The sequence below is a fragment of the Pristiophorus japonicus genome, chromosome 5, assembly GCF_044704955.1.
Source record: "Pristiophorus japonicus isolate sPriJap1 chromosome 5, sPriJap1.hap1, whole genome shotgun sequence".
NCBI classification, from domain to species: domain Eukaryota; kingdom Metazoa; phylum Chordata; class Chondrichthyes; family Pristiophoridae; genus Pristiophorus; species Pristiophorus japonicus.
Genome location: NC_091981.1, coordinates 204,460,111 through 204,483,268, shown reverse-complemented (window position 1 = coordinate 204,483,268; position 23,158 = coordinate 204,460,111). Strand labels below are relative to the sequence as shown.

General features: G+C 47.5%; 1 protein-coding gene across 3 annotated transcripts in view; it reads left to right on the top strand.

Annotated features, from left to right (window-relative positions):
• LOC139263949 (polypeptide N-acetylgalactosaminyltransferase 15-like) overlaps positions 1 to 19,489 on the top strand; it is a 125,440-nt gene extending 105,951 nt beyond the window's left edge. For 2 of the 3 annotated variants that reach the window (XM_070880036.1, XM_070880035.1), the window contains exon 10: positions 18,833 to 19,489. In XM_070880036.1, the coding sequence (XP_070736137.1) occupies positions 18,833 to 18,982 (150 nt within the window). In that variant the 3' untranslated portion in view covers positions 18,983 to 19,489. Of the gene's footprint in view, positions 1 to 1,888; positions 2,045 to 2,323; positions 3,253 to 18,832 lie in introns of those variants that run through there. The other variant, XM_070880034.1, reaches the window with a different exon arrangement.
• Positions 19,490 to 23,158: the final 3,669 nt, after the last annotated feature.

Here is a 23,158-nt window from a genome sequence, read left to right as displayed (position 1 = left end):
TATATTGCCTCTCCTCATTCTTCCTATCAAAATGTATCACTTCACACTTCTCTGCCATGAGTCTGCCCATTTCACCAGTCTATGTCTTCCTGAAGTCTGTTACTATCCTTCTCATTACTTACGATATTTCTGAGTATCAGGTCAACTGTAAACTTTTAAATTATGCCCTGTATACCCAAGTCTAGATCATTAATATATATCAAAAAGAGCAGTGGTCCTAATACAGACCCCTGGGGAACCAACAACCATTCACCACTGCTCTCTGATTTTTGTCCCTTAGCCAATTTTGTATCCATGCTGCCACTGTCCCTTTAATCCCATGGGCTTGAATTTTGCTAACCAGTCTATTATGTGGTAATTTGAAAGTCTATTACACAACATCAACCACACTACCCTCATCAACTCTCTCTGTTACTTCATCAAAGAACTCGATCACATTAGTCAAACACAATTTGCCTTTAACAAAGCCGTGCTGACTTTCATTTATTAGCCCATAATTTTCCAAGTGCCAAATAATTTTCTCCCAGATTATTGACTCTAAAAGTTTCCCCACCATCAACATTAGGCTGACTGCCCAATACTTGCTAAGTTAAGAATATAAAAACAAAAGAAATAAGTTCAGGTATAGGCCATACGGCCCCTCTAGTCTGCTCCGCCATTCAATAAGATCGTGGCTGAACTTCTATCTCAACTCCACTTTCCTGCCCTGTCCCCATATCCCTTGATTCCCTGAGTGCCCAAAAGTTTATTGATCTCAGTCTTAAGCATACTCATCGACTGAGCATCCACAGTCTTCTGGGGTCGAGAATTCCAAAAATTCACAACCCTCATCTCAGTTCTAAATGGTCGAATCCTTATCCTGAGATAATGGGCTAGAACCTCCACTTTTGTGGTTATCGGGCGATATTTCCAGCATGGGTGGTAAAAAAGGGTTTTCAGATCGCCGGCTTCTCGTCCATTCTCAAAGCACCTAGTTTCCACTTTTGAAAATGGGCGTTACCGCAAGCGATATAAAATGGGCGGTAGCGTTAAAATTTTTTGACCTTCTGCCGTAAAGTGTGGCCGTCCTTAACAACGGCATGGCAATGCTCAATTCCTGCGATTCTGGAGGTCAAGGGTCACCATGACATGCGCAGAAACAGAGACAGAGAGAGAGGGAGCTCAGAGGGACTGAAGGCGTGTCTGGGCGTAGTGTGGCTGCTTTGGGAGGAAGGAAGGAGACTTTAGAGCTTCGCAGCAAGTAGGCAAACAAAAATTAGCTGTTACCAGCCACGTATTTGACCAAATTTGGCCTATAATGGAGGGAAAGGAGGAGGCATCACAGCATGCTGTGGAGACTGATGCTGGAGAGAGCAGTGAGGTGGGAGAGGAGCACATTGGAGGGTACAAAAGAGTCAGGAGGTTCTCGGACGAGGCAAATGCCTCCCTCCTGCAGGAGGTTGAGTCACACTGGGGTGATTTGACACAGGGAGGGCGTGGAAAGCCCACCCCAAAGGCATACCAGAAGATATTCTGCCGAGATAGCAGAGGTGGTCTCGTCGGCGACCAACGAGGTGCGTGAGGGCAATCAATGCCGCAAACGATGGAACGACCTTGTGGGATCTGCAAGAGTAAGTATTACATTGATTTACATGTACTTATGTATTTATATAATTTGATTTGTAATGGTCATGAGTGACTATCAGCAGATGTGAGATCTTGCACTTTTACCGGGAGTGTTTTACTCAAAGCCTGCGGTCACAGTGTATGTCTTTAGGTAAAGAATGATAATTATCCTAATAATCATGATTACATCTGTCGGTTATGTGTTGTATCAGTCTCTGTGACAGTACCTAGCAATGAAATCACGCAATGATCTCATGCCATGTCGTCCTGTCACCTTTTACAGAAGAAGCTATCGATGATGAGGTCCATGCAGAGGCGAATGGATGGGGGCCACCAGTCATCACCGACATCACTGACATGGAGGAGCATGTGCTCACACTTGTGGGGAAACACCCACGGACAGCCACGGATGCATCTGCAGACCCTGAAGTGATGCCACGTGAGTAAAACTTACATTACTGCGTCATGTAAAGTCTATAGATGCCACACCCACTCATATCTGAACAATCATATATGATCGATGCTTTCTAAAATTGTCATAGAAATAATGCAGGCCTAATGAAAATCATTGTAATGCACAATGGTCATGAAATGTGATGTCTGTGATGATTTTGATAACGGTGGTGCTTTTGTCGTGCATATGCTGTGTGTAGTGCTGGACTCACCTTGTGACCCTAGCAGCCCCTTCTCCTCTAATAACCTCATTTGTGTTTTGCAGCTCAGCCAGCAGCGCGGCCCCAGGCAAGACCACAGAGGCCAGAAGGTGGGGGCATGGGGCAGGAGTCGGCGGATGATCCTTCTACATCTGGTGCTGAGGAGCTCCGAGTCTCACCGGTCAATCCGCTGGGTCTGTTCTCGACGGATGAGAGCGCGAACTTTGAAGAACTTGCATCGCCACACTCCAGACACCATTCCACCCCAAGGCCATCTAGTGGTCCTCCGGTCAATCCTGCCTCCATTCTGGAGGTACCGGCCCCAAGCACCTCGCCACAGGGCACCCCATTTGTCCCCAGGAAGGCGCCGACCCCGCGGACGCCTCATGGACGTGGCAGGTCTGTTCCACGAGCGCGACATGAGAGCGGAGAGATGGTACAGTTGTCCAGGAGGAGTGTAGACATTGGTGACCAGCTCATCGAAGCAGTGGGAGGCATATCCCGACAGCTGGCTACCATGACCGAGTACATTCCGCGCATGGCAGAGGCCCTGGATGCGATAGCCAGGAACACTGCTGCCACAGGCCTCCCAGTGGTCCCCGAGCGCGGCACTCCACCCCTAGGTTCCGCACTACCACTGCGAACGTCAGATGAGAGCAAGGACCAAGATCCTGCTTCTGCATCACAGAATGTTGCCCCCTCGGCACCCCCCGCTCCCGTACCCGTGCAACCAATGCATCTGCCTTCATCCCCCCCAATGAGGCACCGCCTGAGGAGCTCCTCGGCCAGGCACCATGGAGCAAGGAGGGGAAGGAGTAGAGATGGGGAGAATAAGAGGAGGGGGAAGGAAAGTGAGGTGCATGTGCACAGGTGATGGCTGCGTTATATCTCCATCAGGGTGTATGCAATTTTTTGCAATGTATTGGGGCTGGGTACCTGCTTTGCCTTTGTATTCTGTGTTGCTGCACATGTTGAACATGTGATTTATGTCAATGGTGGAAAAAGTGGGGTGTGGGTGGGGGTTGGGTGTTATTGGCTGTGATACTTTTGATTTCAGACCAACGTTGGTATTAAATTTTTGTTATTGGACATAACCTGGTTGCGCATTGTCTCAGATAGCTGGACCATTAAACACTGGTGATTCCTTACTGTGAAAGGATTAAATACAACTTAACACCAATCAACGTAAACTTTAACTGGCACCAAGGAGATGGGCACCATTGATGTCTGAGCTGCACACACACAGCAGTGTGTCAGCATTGTCACTCACATCAGTGCTCTTTCAGGCAAATCTTTCAGATATCAGCTCCTCACGTAAGAGTGGGATTTAACAAATGCCAGCCACATCGCTGGTGTTCATTCCGGTTAGTTCCACTTTTTGTTGGCAGTTTTTGGGGCGAGCGATATTGTGGATGATATGTGTGCGAGGTGGTGAAATTGATGCTGGGCAATCTCATGGCCGCTAGTTTGGGTAAATATTCTCTTTATAACAAAAACAGTGTGCGGGCGTTAATATTGAATCTCGGCGTTAATTCCGTGCGGAAAGTAACGCTGGGTGATATTATGGGCGGTGAATACACCCATTCTGCTGATTCTGCCCAAAAAAAGTGGGCAGGCGGTTATATTTTTTCCTGGCATTAAGCACATGGGGAAAGTAACGCTTGGTGATAAGTTTCCAAAAAATGCCCGTCAGTTTCCATTTTGTGCCAAAATGGGCGATATATGGGCGATATACGTCATTTCAGCGGTAAAATGGGCATTAAGTGGGCGTTAAGCATGCAAAAAATGTGGAACTTCTAGCCCTATGAGCCTTAGTTCCAGATTCTCCAGTCAATGGAAACAGCCTCTCAGCATCTACCCTGTCAAGCCCTCTAAGAATTTCATACGTTTCAATGAGATCACATTCTTCTATACTCCATAGAATATAGGCCCATTTTACTCAATCACTTCTCATAGGACAGCTCTCTCATCCCAGGAATCAATCTAGTGAACCTTTGTTACATCCCCTCTAAGGCAAGTATATCCTTCCTTAGGTACGGAGTCCAAAACTATATCATCATCATCATCATAGGCCGTCCCTCGAAGTGAGGATGACTTGCTTCCACGCCAAAAAGGGATGAGTACACAGGTGTTTCAATGAAGGACCTAATATTCCAGATCCAGAACTACATCGTGAAGGGTGGAAGATGCCTGTGCTTGGAGTTTTTAACATGTGGTGGCCGTTGCACACCAGCCACTACACGGGCTTGACAGAGTTAAGTTTTGGTCCAGTGGCAAGGATTACCCAAGACTAACTGGAGACCAGCTCTGCTGCACAGACCGAGCGCACGCACATATCGCAGTGTGGGCTGGCCTGTGCTGCCCCTGGGCCCACGCCTCTTCTGGGCCCTTGCCTCTTCTGGGCCCCAGATTCACACCTCTCTTGGGCCCCAGTCATTTCCCTCTATGGACTCTTGCTGCTCCCTCACCCCTCCTGCTGTGCCTGCCCACATTGCAATCAGTGACCTGACTTTGCAGCCGTCGCCCTCCTGCAGCAGCACGCGCTGCTCCCTGCAGTGGTATACTGTCGCACACTGCTCCCTCCAATGGCCCTGACCTGCTGATGGTTTTGCAGGCAGGGACCGAACCGATTTCCAGGCCGGGCTGCCGCACACTGCTCCCTCCAATGGCCCTGGCCTGCTGATGGTCTTTCAGGCCGGGACCGCGCTGATTTCCAGGCCAGGCTGCCGCACGCTGCTTCCTCCAATGGCCCCGACCACCACTCCTGTATACAGTTTACCTTTCTGGGATTAGTGTACAAGGACACTCAAATCCTTCTGAACACCAACATTTGCTAATCACTCACCATTTAAAAAATATTCTGCTTTTCTATTCTTTCTACTAAAGTGGATAATTTCACATTTCCCTACATTATACTCCATCTTCTTGCCCAATCGCTTAACCGGTCTATGGCTTAGAAATTTCTTAACTTACCGCTGTCCGTTAGCACCATATTTCAGCAAGAGATGGCAGCCACGGTAGCCTCCATTTTGGTGAGGTCCATAATGCTGCCGTTGCCAGCGCTGGCCTCTCAAATTCATATGAGTAGATTGTGATATCAATTGGCGTGCAAAGCCTGATTTGACGCACGACTGCGATTCTTGACCTTGCTGCATGCCACAATGTCCTCTCCAAACCACACATGGAAGAACGTACGTATAGCAGTACTACAGAGATGTTGTCAGTGCTTCTGAAAGGGATGCACACATCTTTCAGATAAGTTTCAATTTCATTTTTTGCAGTGTTTTTTTAATATTTTATTGAAATAGTGCCTTGGTGCAATACATTTGAAAAGTTGTTAAAGTGTGCAGGGATTGGCGTTGTACACTTGCAAGGTAAGTGATTGCTGTTGGACACTTGGATGGTAAAGGAAGGCTTCTGAGAAGACAAAAAACGCTGGAAATACTCAGCAGGTCAGGCAGCATCTGTGGAGAGAGAAACAGAATTAATGTTTCATGTCGAGATGCTGCCTGATCTGCTGAGTATTTCCAGCATTTTCTGTTTGTATTTCAAATTTCCAGCATCTGCAGTATTTTGCCTCTGAGAAGACGACTTGCTCACAGTCCTGGGAGACACATGGAGATGAATCAGAGGCAGCAAAGGGAGCAAGCTACTCGCAGCAGGAAGAAAAAGAAGCAGACAAGGAAGATGCAGAAGTGGAGGAAGCGGAAAGACGGATGCAACTCAGACAGCTCCTTTCTGGCCAGGATATCCGGGATGGAATCATCCGCCTGCAGTACCAGTGACCACAATGCCAAGTCGCCTTTCAACATTAGTCCCACACCTTACCTTCCCTCTGTTACTAACCATCACAGTGTCCTCTTCACCACAATGCTGAAATAAAAGCCACTAAAAAGCAAACTTTCCAATCCAACTTTATCCATATATGCATCCGATATGACATCAAGAAATCAACGAACCACCCTTGTGTTTACCTTTAGTGACTGTCTTGCATGTGCCTTTGTCTATCATAGAAACATAGAAACATAGAAAATAGCTGCAGGAGTAGGCCATTCGGCCCTTCGAACCTGCACCACCATTCAATAAGATCATGGCTGATCATACAACTTCAGTACCCCATTCCTGCTTTCTCTCCATATCCCTTGATCCCTTTAGCCGTAAGGGCCACATCTAACTCCCTTTTGAATATATCTAACAAACTAGCCTCAACAACTTTCTGTGGTAGAGAATTCCACAGCTTCACAATTCTCTGAGTGAAAAAGTTTCTCCTCATCTCGGTCCTAAATGGCTTACCCCTTATCCTTAGACTGTGACCCCTGGTTCTGGACTTCCCCAACATCAGGAACCTTCTTCCTGCTTCTAAACTGTCCAGTCCCGTCAGAATTTTATATGTTTCTATGAGATCCCCTCTCATTCTTTTAAATTCCGGTGAATATAAGCCAAGTCAATCCAGTCTTTCTTCATATGTCATTCCTGCCATCCCGGGAATCAGTCTGGTGAACCTTCGCTGCACTCCCTCAGTAGCAAGAATGTCCTTCCTCAGATTAGGAGACCAAAACTGTACACAATATTCCAGGTGAGGCCTCACCAAGGCCCTATACAACTGTAGTAAGACCTCCCTGCTCCTATACTCAAATCCTCTCGCTATGAAGGCCAACATGCCATTTGCCGCCTTCACTGCCTGCTGTACCTGCATGACAACTTTCAATGACTGGTATACCATGACACCCAGGTCTCGTTGCACCTCCCCCTTTTCTAATCTGTCACCATTCAGATAATATTCTGCCTTCCTGTTTTTGCCACCAAAGTGGATAACCTCACATTTATCGACATTATACTGCATCTGCCATGCATTTGCCTACTCACCTAACCTGTCCAAGTCACCTTGCCGCCCCTTAGCATCCTCCTCACAGCTCACACTGCCACCCGGCTTAGTGTCATCTGCAAACTTGGAGATATCCTAGTGATGTCACACAGTGCTACCCCAGTGACTATAGCATGACTGGTGGAAGGCTGCTGACTTTCAGTGGGGGACACTGCAAATGACCTCAAGGAGCTTGAGGCTGGGAGAATGAAATCGAGTGATGGTGTTTCTTCTCCTTCTTCTTCACTCTCCTCTCCCTCTTCTTGTTCAACCACTAGCTGGGCAGGTTGGATATCTTGGGTGTCTGAAATGAGGAAGGCACAAGGGTAGGGTGAGGGGAGGGTGGGAAAGCAAGAGCTCCATGTTTATCCCATATGCAGTTTGCTACATAAGGAGAGATTTTGGGATGAGGGGGAAGTGAGATGTGAGAAGGAGGATACCAGCATCTTATATTCGTTCAAACCTGCTGCTGGCCATGGGCTCAGCTCTGCCCTGCCAAGAATGAGCGCAGCATCGTCTCCTCCAAGGGAGTGAGGTGAAACTAGGAATGTGAGGTGAGCCTTGTTTTTGGTAGAGATTGTTGGTAGGTTAGTGATTTCGGGGTGGCGGAGGGGTTGGGGGGGAGCTTTGAGCATTATGTGAGGCTAGTGGTGCAGATGGTAGGAGACTGGTCTGAGGTCATGAAACTTCTTTGGGCAATGGAGCCAGGTCCTGAGGGCAACACTGCTAGCAGTGACAGCCTTGCCAATCTTGTCCCACATTCTTCTTTCTTGGGGGTCTCCTGCTTCTCTGTGGATAGAGGACCTCTCTTACTTTTGCTGGAGTGCTGCGTGTGAGACCCTATGTGCACCTTCCCTGGCCTGTTCAGCCATTTGTGTTACTGCTGAAGTACTTTGACCATTTTTACATGCAGAAGGCAGTTCCGCTTTAAGAGTTGAAGACTGCCTAGTTTGAATTGATTTTTAATGCGTTTTTTTCAGAAGGCAGTTGCGCTCTAAAGGCTGGAGACTGCCTATTTTTAAATGACTTTTTTTTTAGAAGGCAGTTCCCCTTTAAGGGCTCGAGACTGCTTTCTAAAATGACTGCCTTCCTTTAAGAAAATGGAAAGGCAGCCTCGCTGCAGGGATGCTACATTGGGTCCCCTGCTGAGCGCACAGCCTGAGGCAACATGATCCTTGCTAGGCTATGTCCAATCATTCAAATCAGCAGGCAGCACCAAAATAATGGTGCTGAGAGAAATCTTTATACGGGTGCAAGCAAACCTCGCCCCACCTTGGCACCACCTGTTTTCGGGCCTCATCAGATTCCTAGGCCCGAATCCCTTTGCATCCTCCTCACACTTTACTTTCCCACCTAGCTTTGTATCGTCAGCAAACTTGGATATATTACACTCGGTCCCCTCGTCTAAGTCATTGATATAGAATATAAATAGCTGAGGCCCAAGTACTGATACCTCTCCCTCTCTCGTTTTTTAAACAGGTGTATAACATTTGCAATCCTCCAGTCCTCTAGCATCGCCCCGTACCCTTACTTTCCTCAGTAACCTAGGATGCATTCCACCTAGACCAGGTGACTTTTCTACTTTGAACATTGCCAACTATTTAAGTACATCCTCTTTATCTATTTTTATCCTATTCAATATCACTACGGCCTCCTCCTTTACTGCTACTTTGGCAGCATCCTCTTCTTTAGTGAAGACAGATGCAAAGTATTAATTTAGTACCTCAGCCATGCCCGCTGCTTCCACAAGAAGATCTCCATTTTTGGTTCATAATCAGCCCCACCCTTTCTTTGACAACCATTGTACTATTTATGCATTTATAAAATAATTTTTGGTTCCTTTTATGTTAGCTGCTGATCTATTCTTATAATCTATTTTTCCCCTCTTATTCCCTTTCTTAGATCTCTCTTATCCTACTATTCCTGTACTCACTAGCATGTGGCACTGGGAGTAATCCAGAGATTACCCACCCTTGAGGTCCAGCTCTTTAATTTCCCCCTGAGCTCCTGAAACTTTGACTACAGGACCTCAACCCTTTTCCTTCCTATGTCATTGGTTCCCACATGGACCACGACTTCTGGCTGTGCCCCTTCCCTCCTCAAAATGTTTGCTGTGGCCCTCTCTGCAGTCATTTGCCCCAAATGCTATGGATATTCTGTAGATTACACTCCCCCAAGGTGTCGTCACCCTCACCAGTATTCAGCACTGAAAACCGGTTTAAGAGTGCCGCACCTGGGAGGATCCCTGCACTGTCTGCCTTTCTTAACCTGCTGGATGGCCACCCACTTACCATTCTCCTGAACTCTCTGTAGCTGTGGGGTGACATGCTTCATTGTCACTGCGACTCTCGCCTTGACATTTTCTTAATGCAGGAAGTCATGGAAGAGGAGTCAGCTATCACATAGTTTTTTTAATGACATTAGTCAGCTGTTAAGTAGAAGAGTGCAGGGTGTAATAGGAAGTGAGTGATATTTGCACACATGTGTAATGTTGGGATAGAATTTCCATGGGGTTCCTCCCACCGTGACCTCAGCAGAAGATCAATGGAAACCCTGGAAAAATGTCCATTTACGTTGTTTTCCAGCGTTTCCACCAATTGTCTGCCAAAGTTATGGCAGGAGATCAGGAGAACACCTCAGAAATTCAACCTGTCAGTTCTCGCCTTACTGTCTCCCCCTTTATCCATCCTCTCCCAAAAGTGGTTGCATACGCTGCTTTGCAGACATGCATGCAGAATCCCAATATTTTATAAGTAATACTCTTACTGTGGTTGCATAAAAATTGTTGTTCAGGGCGTTCCCTCAAACGTCACAGTCACAGTTCTTTTGGCTCAGTCAGTTGTCCTTTCCTTCTCCATTCAGTTGGAGGATTTAAAACTTATGACACCCAAAATATTTCTAAGCCTTGTCGTTCTAATTGACTCACTAGTTAGAGACACTAGCCTGGATTTTTTGCACTGGCGCACTGGAGGCGGTGTTGAATCTCGTCATCAATGCCTGCTCTTGTTGATAAGAGGCTCCTGAGGTATGCGAAATGGTCCATGTTGTTCAGGGCCGCGCCGTGGATCTTGATGACTGGGGGACAGTGCTGTGCGGCAGGGACAGGCTGGTGGAGGATCTTTGTCTTATGGATGTTTAGCATAAGGCCCATGCTTTTGTACGTCTCAGTAAATACGTTGACTATGACTTGGAGTTCAGCCTCTGTATGTGCGCAGACGCAGGCATCATCCACATACTGTAGCTCGATGACAGAGGTTGGGGTGGTCTCGGACCTGGCCTGGAGACGACGAAGGTTGAACAGGTTCCCATTGGTTCTGTAGTTTAGTTCCACTCCAACGGGGAGCTTGTTGACTGTGAGGTGGAGCATGGCAGCGAAGAAGATTGGGAAGAGGGTTGGGGCGATGACGCAGCCCTGTTTGACCCCGGTCCGGATGTGGATTGGGTCTGTAATGGATCCGTTGGTAAGGATCACGGCCTGCATGTCGTCATGGAGCAGACGAAGAATGGTGACGAACTTTTGGGGGCATCTGAAATGGAGGAGGATGCTCCATAGACCCCCGCGGTTGACAGTGTCAAAGGCCTTTGTAAGGTCGAAGAAGGCCATGTATAAGGGCTGGCGCTGTTCCCTGCATTTTTCCTGCAGCTGTCGTGCTTTAAAAATCATGTCTGTAGGGGATGAAATCTGCACTGTGATTCCGGGAGGAGCTCCTCAGCCACAGAGAGAAGATGGTTGAGGAGGACTCTAGCGACGACTTTCCCAGTGGCTGATAACAGGAGATTCCTCTGTAGTTGCCGCAGTCGGACCTTTCCCCTTTTTTAAAGATGGTCACAATCACTACATCTCTGAGATCTCCCGGCATGCTCTCCTCCCTCCAGATGAGAGATGAGGTCATGGTCCTTAACTACAATGTCTGCATCGCCCCTCTCTTCTGTGAAGACAGACGCAAAGTATTTATTAAGAACCATACCCAAGTCTTGTGCCTCCACACACAGGTTCCCTTTTTGGTCGCTAATAGGCCCTACTCTTTCTTTAGTTATTCTCTTTATGTATTTATAAATCATCTTTGGGTTTTCCTTGATTTTATTTGTCAATATTTTTTCATGTCTTCTCTTTGCTTTCCTAATTTAATTTTTAATCTCACCCCTGCACTTTCTGTACTCCTCTAGTCTTTCTGTAGTATTGAGCTCTCGGTATCTGCCGGAAGCTTTCCTTTTTCCCCTATCCTGCCGTGTATGCTCCTTGACATCCAGGGGGCTCTAGATTTGTGAGATCCACCCTTTTTCTTTGTGGGAACATATTTGCTCTAGACTATCACTATCTCCCTCTTAAATGCCTCTCACTGCTCTGACACTGATTTACCTTCAAGTAGCTGTTTCCAGTCCACTTTTGCTGAATCATATCTCAGCTTAGTAAAATTGGCCTTTCCCCAATAAAAACTTTTACTCCTGGTCTATCTTTGTTCTTTTCGATAACTATGCTAAATCTAACTGAATTATGATCACTAACACCAAAATGCTTTCCCACAGACACCTCTGCCGAGCTTCATTCCTTAAAACTATGTCCAGAACTGCCCTCTCTCTTGTTGGGCTTGTTACGTACTGGCTAAAACAAATTTCCTGAATGCATTTTAAGAATTCTGCACCCTCTATTCCTTTTACACTAAATCTATCCCAATTAATGGGCCCAGGTTTCGGCCTCAGTTGCTCCTGATTTTTTGGAGCAACTGGTGTAGAATGGAATATCTTAGAAATTCAAATTCTTGGCATTTAGTGTACTCCAGTTCTAGTCAGTTAGAACAGTTTCACTTTGGAACAGAATTTTTTTTTCAAAAGGGGGCGTGTCCGGCCACTTACGCCTGTTTTCAAAGTTTCGTCAGTGAAAGCTTACTCCAAACTAACTTAGAATGGAGTAAGTGAAGATTTTTGTACGCTCGAAAAAACCTTGTCTACACTTTAGAAAATCAGGCATAGGTTACAAATCAGGCGTAGGGAATGGGGGGGGGGGGGGGCTTTAAAGGGAAGTTTACAAACATTAAACACTTCACTTTTACAAATAAAGAGCCATCATCAATAATAAATGATAAAATCAACCAATAAATCAATCCAAAAAAATTAATAAGAAATAATTTTTTTTTAAAATCAATAAATAAAACATTTTCTACTTACCGACTGCAGCACTGGGAGCCCTCCAACAGCGTGCTGGGATGCCCCCCCCAGTGTGTCTCTGTCAGTGTCTCTATCTCTCTGTCTGTCTGTCTGTCTGTGTGTGTCTCTCACTCTCTGTCTGTCAGTGTCTGTGTTTCTGACAGCGAGGGGAGGGGGAGGAGGGGGGGGCAGGGGGAGGGGAGGGAAGGGAAGGAGGAGAGAAGGGGGGAGGAGAAGGGGAAGGAGAAGGGGAAAGGGGAGGAGGAGAAGGAGGAGGAGAAGGGGAAAGGGAAAAGGGGGGGGTGGGGAAAGGAAAATGGAGGGGGAAGGAGAAGGGGGGAAAAGGAGAAAGGGGAGAACGGGGGGAGAAGGGGGGGAGAAGGGTGGGGGGGAAGTAGAAGGGTGGGGGAAGGAGAAGGGGGAGGGAGGCTGAACGGGCCCGTCCCAAGCACCAGATTTACAGGTAAGGGGCGTGGAGTCGGGTCGGGAGCGCAGGTCGGGTCGGGGGGAGCGCGGGTCGGGGTCGGGGTCGGGTCGGGTCGGGGGGAGCGCGAGTGGGCGTCGGGGTGGGGAGCGCAGGTCAGGCCAGGGGGAGCGAGGGTCGGGGTCGGGAGCGCGGGTCGGGTCGGGTCCAGTCCGGTGGGGGGGGCGGTCGGGAGCGCGGGTCGGGTCGGGTCCAGTCCGGTGGGGGGGGCGGTCAGGAGCACGGGTCGGGTCGAGGGGGAGAGAGGAGGGAGGTCGGGTTGGTTCGGGTGGGGGAGGGAGCGCGGGTCGGGTCGGTTCAGTTCGGGTCGGGGGGGGAGGACAGAGGGAGGTCGGGTCGGTTCGTGTCGGGGGCGGGGGGAGGGAGGTCAGGTTGGGTCGGGTCGGGTCCGGTCCAGGTGGGAGGGAGGGAGCACGGATCGGGTCGGGGGGTGGTGGGAGGGAGGTCGGTTCGGGTCGGGGGTGGGAGGGAGGGAGAGGGAGGTCAGGTCGGATGGGGTGGGGGGGGGGGGAGCGCGGGTCGGGTCCAGTCCGGGGGGTCGGGTCCAGTCCGGTCCGGGGGCGGCGGGAGTCGGATCGGAGTCGGGTCCGGTCCGGGGGGGGAAGCGGGAGTCGAGTCGGGAGGAAGCAGGAGCTGGGCGTGGGAGGAGCCTTATGCACGCAGCCCCAGTGAGGCCATTCGGCCAGGGCTAGGGACTGCGTGCTTCGGGCCCCTCCCACACAGTTTTGGGCGCCTGGAGCTACTGCACATGCGCGCCCACTGTAGCGCGCATGTGCAGAGGTCCCGGCACTGTTTTCGGCGCAGGGACCTGGCTCCGCCCCCTACAGCTCGTGCTGCACTGTGCCCGACTCCAGAGGAGCAGCAGGGAGCCGGAGAATCTGTAAGTTTTTTTTAGGCGCACTTTGTGGCACGAAAAACGGGTGTCCAGGTCGGGCTGTGCCGTTCTAGGCGCGGCCCGAAACTTGGGCCCAATATAAGGGTAATTGAAATCCCCTCCTGCCCCATTGTTTTTGGCCCATTGCTGCCCCATTGTTTTTGGCCCATTGCTGCCCCATTGTTTTTGCACTTCTCAGAAATTTGCCAACATATTTGCTCTTCTGTATCCCTCTGACTGTTTGGGGGTCTATAGTACACTCCCAGCATTGTGATTGACTCTGGTTTGTTCTTCAGTTCAACCCATATAGCCTCATTTGATGATCCTTCTAACATATCATCCCTCCTCACAGCTGTAATTGTTTCCATAACCAATATTGCGACCTCCACTACCCCCGCTCCCTTTTTATCCCCTCTCTATCTCATCTGAAAATCCTGTAACCAGGAATGTTGAGCTGCCATTCTTGCCTTTTTTAAAGCCATGCTTCAGTAATAGTTATGATATACTTCCAAGTCTGTGCCTTGAGCTCATCTGCCTTATTCACTAGACTCCTTGCATTGAAGTATATAGCATTGAAGCACTGCCAAACTCCTTTGTTATCTATTTTCTAGTCTTTGCTACCTCTGCCTTCCAAACTCACTTACTAATTTACAGCCTTCCATTTCCAGCTTTGCTTCTCTCCCTTTTAAATCTACGCTCAGATTCTCATCCCCCTGCCAAGCTAATTTAAACCCTCCCCAACATCACTAGCAAAACCATCCCTCCCCCCCACCCCCCCGCCCCCCCGCAAGGATATTGGTCCCGGCCCTGTTGAGGTGCAACCCGTCCCACTTGTACAGGTCCCACCTCCCCCAGAAATGGTCCCAATGTTTCAGGAATCTAAAGTCCTCCCTCCTGCATCATCTCTCCAGCCACACATTCATTTTCTCTATCCTCTTATTTCTGTACTCACTTGCGTGAGGCACCAGGAGTAATCTGGAGATGACTGCCTTTGAGGTCCTGTTTACTAATCTTTTTCCTAGCTCCCTAAATTCTGCCTTCATTTAGAACTAGTCTGTTTAGGACTGGTATATTTTTGACTGGTCAGTTTATGACAAGTATATTTAGGACGTGTGGGCCTGAAAATCTGTGAGGTTCTCTGAGTGTTACTTTGGCAGGAGGCCAGCACAACCCCCAAGTAAACATTGTAACAGTTGTTTAACAGCCATTTAAGGCAATTTACCTGGGAGAGACCAGGAAAAAACCTGCAGAATTTCAGGACCAGAATATTTAGGACTGGCCTGTTTAAAAGAAAAGTATGAGCGTAAGAAATAGACTGGAGTTTTCCTGTTGCCGTGGTGCAGGTTTGGAGGCTGGTCGGCTGTAAAAATTGTGAAAATAGACATTGCATCGGGAACACGAGGAGGAGGAAGCTGAGAAGCAGACACCACCAGCAATGGTGCACATTGCTGCCCGGGACGCATGGGATGGCCTCATCATGGCCAGATTTACTTAACTTGCTCCAATTCATCCACATGGCTGCCACATGCTATACTAAGTCCTTCACCCCCCCCCACCCCCGCAACAACACCATAAGCACCCATACAATGACCAATCCATTGCTCTCACCCAAAGTCTCAGTGCTCGAGGTTAAATAATGTGTCACCATTCACTCCAAATGACAAAGCAACTTCCATGGTTTGAGGCAAAAATGGAGAAGACCCAAAAATGGTGCAAAGAAAAACATTTATGTGTACAATCAAAGCAACTGAAACATAGTACGAAAATTTATTGATACACCCTTGTGCATACCCTTGTGCATCTACTTTTGTGTCATTTTTCTTTTATGTGTGCTTCTGCGGGGTGTGACCCCTGTGGCTTTAGCAGAGGTAGAGGCAGGCTGCTCACATCCTTGTTGCGACTGCATAGACATTTTTGGTGGACGTCCTCTGGGTTTTAGATTCTGTGAGGGCCCCGCCAAAGTCAGTTCCTCCTGCAGACTCAATCATCGGGATCCGAGGAAGCATCTGGGGCTCTGACTGAGGGGGAGGCAATGGGGGAGAAATGGGAGCACTTTGAGAAGAACCCCCACTTCCAAGTCCCCTCTCACCATCATCCCTCTTATGGGCCACCCCCACTTCCTTGCTAGCAAGAAGCCAGTGAGCACCTTGCTGCACAGCAGTGGGATGATGAAGGCCCAAGTCAACGTTTACATCCCTCCTTGACAGGAGATCTATGAGCGCCTGCCATCTGTTGTCCACAGCTAGCATGTGTTCCTGTAAATGGCGCATTTTCTGCTCCATGCAGCTGCCCCTCCAGGATCACCCTCTTTCTCGATGGCCCTCAAGGCTCAGCGTTTGCGTGCAGCTCAGCAGAGCTCGGAGCGTCCTGCACCCTTCAGTGCCTGTCAACACCACCTGCTCTTGCTCACTTGTGACTTGTGAGACACCAGGTGAAATCAATACTCTATAGCACAAAGGACCCACCGAGGTGTGCATATCTGCGCTGGTGCTGGGTGCGCTGGGTCTGCTGGCGCTGCACCTCAGCGGCTGGAGGTCCCTCTGAGGAGTCATCTTCCTCCTCTGGCTGGACACTGAGGGGAGGTTAGTTGGTAGACCTGTGGGAGAGTAAAGAGATGAACTAGAAGTGTTACAATAAGAATGGGTAACATTAACATTATGCACATGGTGACATTTCACTGTATACCATGTGGCGTTATGAGATGTGATTCTGTTACCAGGTTGCTGGGAGGTCCCCCTCTCTCGGTCTCCCACCGCCAGCATCTCGAGCTCCTGAAATTTCCAGAGCTGCCTCCACTGCTGCTGTGAAATGTAAAATTACTGCAGTGCCACCTCCAGTTCTCTCTCTTCTCCTGCAAGGAGGGAAAGAAGAGAAGTTTGAGTGAGAGTGATGGAATGATTGTAATGAATGGATGGGCTACATTTGTAGAAGGTCACTATAAGAGAGTGGGGTGCCAATGCTAAATGGCCTTCTTCTGTGGTGTTACTTGCTATGATTACATTAGGATGAGGGTGAGTGTGAAGGGTGGTTAGTCAGATCCAGATGTGAGTATGTACATAGGGAGAGAGGGATGGGTGGACATGCAAGATATGTGGACCTATCATATCACCTCTTTGGAAAGAGGTGACATGATAGGTCCAAGTCAGCATGGATTTGTGAAAGGGAAATCATGCTTGACAAATCTTTTGGAATTTTTTGAGAATGTTTCCAGTAGAGTGGACAAGGGAGAACCAGTTGATGTGGTATATTTGGACTTTCAGAAGGCTTTCGACAAGATCCCACACAAGAGATTAATGTGCAAAGTTAAAGCACATGGGATTGGGGGTAGTGTGCTGACATGGATTGAGAACTGGTTGTCAGACAGGAAGCAAAGAGTAGGAGTAAATGGGTACTTTTCAGAATGGCAGGCAGTGACTAGTGGGGTACCGCTAGGTTCTGTGCTGGGGCCCCAGCTGTTTACATTGTACATTAATGATTTGGACGAGGGGATTAAATGTAGTATCTCCAAATTTGCGGATGACACTAAGTTGGGTGGCAGTGTGAGCTGCGAGGAGGATGCTATGAGGCTGCAGAGTGACTTGGATAGGTTAGGTGAGTGGGAAAATGTATGGCAGATGAAGTATAATGTGGATAAATGTGAGGTTATCCACTTTGGTGGTAAAAACAGAGAGACAGACTATTATCTGAATGGTGACAGATTAGGAAAAGGGGAGGTGCAACGAGACCTGGGTGTCATGGTACATCAGTCATTGAAGGTTGGCATGCAGGTACAGCAGGCGGTTAAGAAAGCAAATGGCATGTTGGCCTTCATAGCGAGGGGATTTGAGTACAGGGGCAGGGAGGTGTTGCTACAGTTGTACAGGGCCTTGGTGAGGCCACACCTGGAGTATTGTGTACAGTTTTGGTCTCCTAACTTGAGGAAGGACATTCTTGCTATTGAGGGAGTGCACCGAAGGTTCACCAGACTGATTCCCGGGATGGCGGGACTGACATATCAAGAAAGACTGGATCAACTGGGCTTGTATTCACTGGAGTTCAGAAGAATGAGAGGGGATCTCATCGAAATGTTTAAAATTCTGATGGGTTTAGACAGGTTAGATGCAGGAAGAATGTTCCCAATGTTGGGGAAGTCCAGAACCAGGGGTCACAATCTAAGGCTAAGGGGTAAGCCATTTAGGACCGAGATGAGGAGAAACTTCTTCACCCAGAGAGTGGTGAACCTGTGGAATTCTCTACCACAGAAAGTTGTTGAGGCCAATTCACTAAATATATTCAAAAAGGAGTTAGATGTAGTCCTTACTACTAGGGAGATCAAGGGGTATGGCGAGAAAGCAGGAATGGGGTACTGAGGTTGCATGTTCAGCCATGAACTCATTGAATGGCGGTGCAGGCTCGAAGGGCCGAATGGCCTACTCCTGCACCTATTTTCTATGTTTCTATGTTGGTGTGAGGAATGATGTGCAGGAGTAGGCTTGGGAAGGCTTGGGAAGTGATGGGGATGTGGTGACAGGCACTTCCAAATGAGGGTGAGTGTGGCTTTGCACTCACCTTCCCTGACCTCATGAGATCATTGAAGCGCTTCCTGCACTATATTCAGGTCCTCCTGACCACATCCCTGCTGTTGATCTCCCCGGCTATATCCAGCCAGGCTCTCTTTGTTGCTTGTGGAGATCTCCTTTGCCTGTCAGCAGGGAAGAAGACCTCCCTGTGTACTCTGACAGCCTCCACAAGGGTATGCAGCGATGACTCAGAGAAACGTAGTGCAGCTCTCTGCCTTTGGCTGTCCATGTTTCAAAAGTATTATCTCTCCTACGGCCTTCCTTTTGACACCTTCCAGCCTCCTGTGGAAACCTTCAAGTGAGTTCAGTGCAAAGCTGCTTCAAATATGGGCGCTGGAAACGAGTCATCGTTAACAACATCAGACCCGCACCATTTAATAGGGCCGGGAAATGCACATGACTCTTTCAATTGGGGTCATTAAGTGAAAGTCTCTCTGAGCAGCGCGTTGCTGAATACATTGTGTTTCGGATCCGCCACACCGCCCACATGCACTCAATCCGACGTGAATGTGACAATTCTGGCAATACTTTTAAAAGAAAAGAACTGATCTTGTGTCAGATTTGTGATTTTCCTAACAGCTATGTACCAGGAACATGTGCTTCTTGTGTTACAAAGATCTAAATAGAGATTCTGCTTTTCCTTTACAGAGTGGAGAAATTATCCATATCTTTTCTGGCAAGTGCATTGAGGCAATAAAGAATGGAACAAGCAAAGACTTGTTTCTGAGACCATGCAACAAATACACCAGCCAACAGTTATGGCGATTCGAGCAACTGATAGTCATGAAGGAGAGATGAGCTGTCATCCCCAACACCTATGTGACAGCTGCAGCTCATATGCTCCTGTTTGGTCAGGAGCAGTCAAGCATTTCAAGGATGTACAAAACTCAGACTGCTGACAACAAAATGTGCCTTGTAGTTCTGCTGCACTGAAGAAAATCCTCATAATAGAATGAAAGCAAACTTTAAATATTTCCAAGGCCATCTTTGAACAGGACGGGAAAAGATAAACAATGTGAGTTGCATTATGTGGCACAATTGATCATGCTAAACTCCAGTTGTAACAAGGACCACAAAGGAAGGAACTAAATTAATTATTGTCAAAGGCAGTATCCATTGGCCAACCTATTGTGCATTTGCAGGATTTTCAGTTTTTACATCAGTTTCCATTTTTATTGGATGACGCATAGTGTACTAATGCTTGAACAAAAAATAAATCTGTACAGCATTCTTGTCAAGTCCCATTTTTCCCATTGTGTTAAATGTATCAACCTACATGAACTTGTTAGCTTACTTGTACAAACTTGATATCGAATACAGACAGCATTGAGGGAAAACTATGTGAAAGGGCATTTGATATGAGTTATTTGAATGAGCAGTTAAAAAAGGAACACTGGGGTAGAAACTGCATAGCGCCGGCTTGCATGTGCGAACTGGGCAGAGGGGACAATCCCTCTGCTGCAACAGGTAGGCCCAAGGCCTGATTGAAATGGGGCATCATTTAAATATTGTTTAATATTTTAAAATTATGTTTAATATTTTTGCCGGTTACTTTAATAGTTTAATATTTTAAAATGATGTGTTATATTTTTGTCCGTGAGCAATGCCATGGGACATCAACTAATAAAATTATAAATTGAGAATGAGCTGTACAGTAGGTGTATGTTTGTGGGAAGGGATAGTCTGATCATGACCCATTGTGAAGTGTATCATACTGGTGTTACTATTCAGCCTTCTGGAATGAAATAATCAGCCTTCATTTTCCACAAATGTGGGATATATACTTTGTTCCATCTATTTTTCAGTCATATATAACAGGAAATATTCCTTTTCTGGTTCCCATGTTAGCTGATATTATTAACGTTTCTCACTCCTCAGGTACTGTCCCCCTCTCCTTCAAATCTGCCGTCATCACCCCTCTCCTCAAAATAACAACCGCTGACCCCTCCGTCCTTGCAAACTACCACCCCATCTCCAACCTTCTTTTCCTCTCCAAAGTCTTTGAACATGTTGTCACCTCCCAAATCCGTGCCCATCCTTCCCGGAATTCCATGATTGAATTCCTTCAATCTGGTTTCCGTCCCTGCCACAGTACCAAAACAGCTCTCATCAAAATCACAAATCACACCCTATGTGACTGTGACAAAGGTAAACTATCGCTCCTCATCCTTCTCGACCTGTCTGTAGCCTTTGATATTGTTGACCACTCCATCCTCCTCCAAAACCTCTCCACCACCGTCCAGCTGGGTGAGACTTGCCATGTTCCAATCTTATCCATCCAATTGTAGCCAGAGAATCACCTGCACCTTCCCTTCCCGCTCCCTCATCATTACCTCTAGTGTCCCCCAAGGCTCTATCCTTGGCCCCCTTCTATTTCTCATCTACATGCTGTCCCTCAGCAACATCATCCAAAAGCACAGCATCACTGACGACACTCAGCTCTACCTCACCACCATTTCTCTCAACCCCGCCACTATCTCTAAATTGTCAACTGCTTGTCCGACATCAGTACCGGATGAGCAGCAAATTCCACGAACTAAATATTGGGAAGACCAAAGCCATTGGCGTAGAAATTCCTCTCGAGGTCTTCCCACGGGCAAAGCACTAAAGAATGGACAGAAAATGCGCACTTACCTGGAGCTGCTCGGCCTGCTCGAGATCTCGGTCCAGAGGCCTCTCGTGACTGTGCATCACAGCGCGTTCACATTGGGATGTCCGCAGGAGTCACGTGGGCCTGGATACCCAATCACAGGTAAGTATTTTCTCATTCATAGTAATAGGAGATTCGTAAATCCGAAACGCCTATTACTATGAATGAGAAACATCCCAAAACACACAAACACTACATAAAATATTTTTAAAAACGCCTTACATAAATACACTAATAGAAATTAAAGTTGTTATAAATGTTTTTTAAAGAAAAAAAATTGCCAATTTTAAAAAAAAGTTTTAATTCTGGTTAAAAATAAATGTAATGTATTGGGCAGGATTTTTAAAAATATGTTTTTAAAATTTTATTTTTTATGGTTTAAGTGTGTTTTAAAACTTTTACGCCTGTAAAAGTAGGCTATGCGCCTGCTTTTTTCAGGTGGAAGAGTTTTGAGGACATTTGCCAGGCAAGATATGGGTAAATCCCGCAATCTTACCTGTACAAATGACCTTGCTCCCGATCTGCGGATGATCTGTCAAGTTCCAGCTTGACAGATCGGAAAAGCCGGTTTTCAGCGCATGCGCATTGCGCGCTAAAAACCGGCTTTTCCAATGCCTTCCTGGGTCCATAGAAACTTCATACGGGCCCGGGACGTCGGGATTTCTGGGCCAGTGTCTTTGATCCCCGCCACCAACTCCATCCTTCTCCCTAGAATCTGTCTGAGGCTGAACCAGACTGTTCGCAACCTAGATGTCATATTTGACCCTGGACTGACCTTCCAACCACATATCCATGCCATAATTAAGACCACCTATTTCCACCTCCATAACATCACCTGTCTCCGCTCCTGCCTCAGCTCATCTGCTGCTGAAACCCTCATCCATGTCTTTGTTATTCCAACACATTCCTAGCTGGTCTCCCACATTCTACCCTTCGAAACTTGAGGAAATCCAAAACTCAGCTGCCCATGTCCTAACTTGCACCATTCTGTAAAAATTATTACGCTTGTACCTCTCATCTAGCTGGCCTGAGCTCCATTATGAGTTGTGTTAAGTATGGAAGAACTCCACAAGACTGAGTACTGTGAGCTAAAACTGATGTGACCTTAGTCTCTTTAATACAACTCCAGAGTGCCTAAACAGCATGGCAGACAACCTTTGAGACTTCCTTGCACGAGGTGTGCAGGTGACCCTTGGGCCTCCAACAGTTGTGCCCTCTTGTGGCAAGTTTTACACAGTTACAATGTTTACATACATGACATCACTCCCCCACAAAGTTTTTGATACAAATTATTTAATAGTTGAGACAATCTGGGGTCCTATGCTCACTGGTTGATCGTCTGGCATGGGTGAGTTGGTCGGACTATTGCTGTACTGCGGCGCGGCTGGTCTGACAGGACTGTTGGGAATGGTGGGTTCATCCTCTTGATTGACAGCGAGGTCGATTGCTGGTTGGGTGTGTGTTGGTGGATCGATGATGGTGATGTCCTCTTCAGGTTGTTGCTGGTTGTCAGTGAACTGCAATTTGGTCTGATCCAAATGCTTTCTACACATTTGTCCATTCAATAGTTTGACTATAAACACTCGATTTCCCTCCTTGGCCAAGACAGTGCCAGTGACCCATCTAGGACCATGACCGTAATTAAGGACAAACACAGGGTCGTTAACATCAATGTCACGCGATATAGCCGCGCGATCGTGGTACATGTTTTGCCGGTGACGCTGGGTTTCCACATGATCATTTAGATCCGAGTAGATTAGGGAGAGCCTGGTTTTGAGTGCTCTCTTTATTAACAATTCTGCAGTGGGAACCCCAGTAAGTGAGTGGGGTCGCATCTGGTAGCTGAGCAGAACCCGAGATAAGCAGGTCTGCAAGGAGCCTTCCGTCACATGTTTCAAGCTCTGCTTGATAGTTTGGACTGCCTGTTCCGCTTGACCGTTGGATGCGGGCTTAAATGGGGCAGACCTGACATGCTTGATACCACTGCAGGTCATAAACTCGTTGAATTCCGAGCTGGTGAAACACGGTCCATTGTCACTGACAAGGATGTCGGGCAAGCCATGGGTGGTGAACATAGCCCGGAGGCTTTCAATAGTGGATGCATTGGTGATCATTTTCCAACAGTCTATAGGCTATGGATCAGTTCCTATGGACTGAAGGGTAGCTAATGTAACACCATTTTTTAAAAAAGGAGGGAGAGAGAAAATGGGTAATTATAGCCTGACATCAGTAGTGGGGAAAATGTTGGAATCAATTATTAAAGATGAAATAGCAGCGCATTTGGAAAGCAGTGACAGGATCGGTCCAAGTCAGCATGGAGTTAT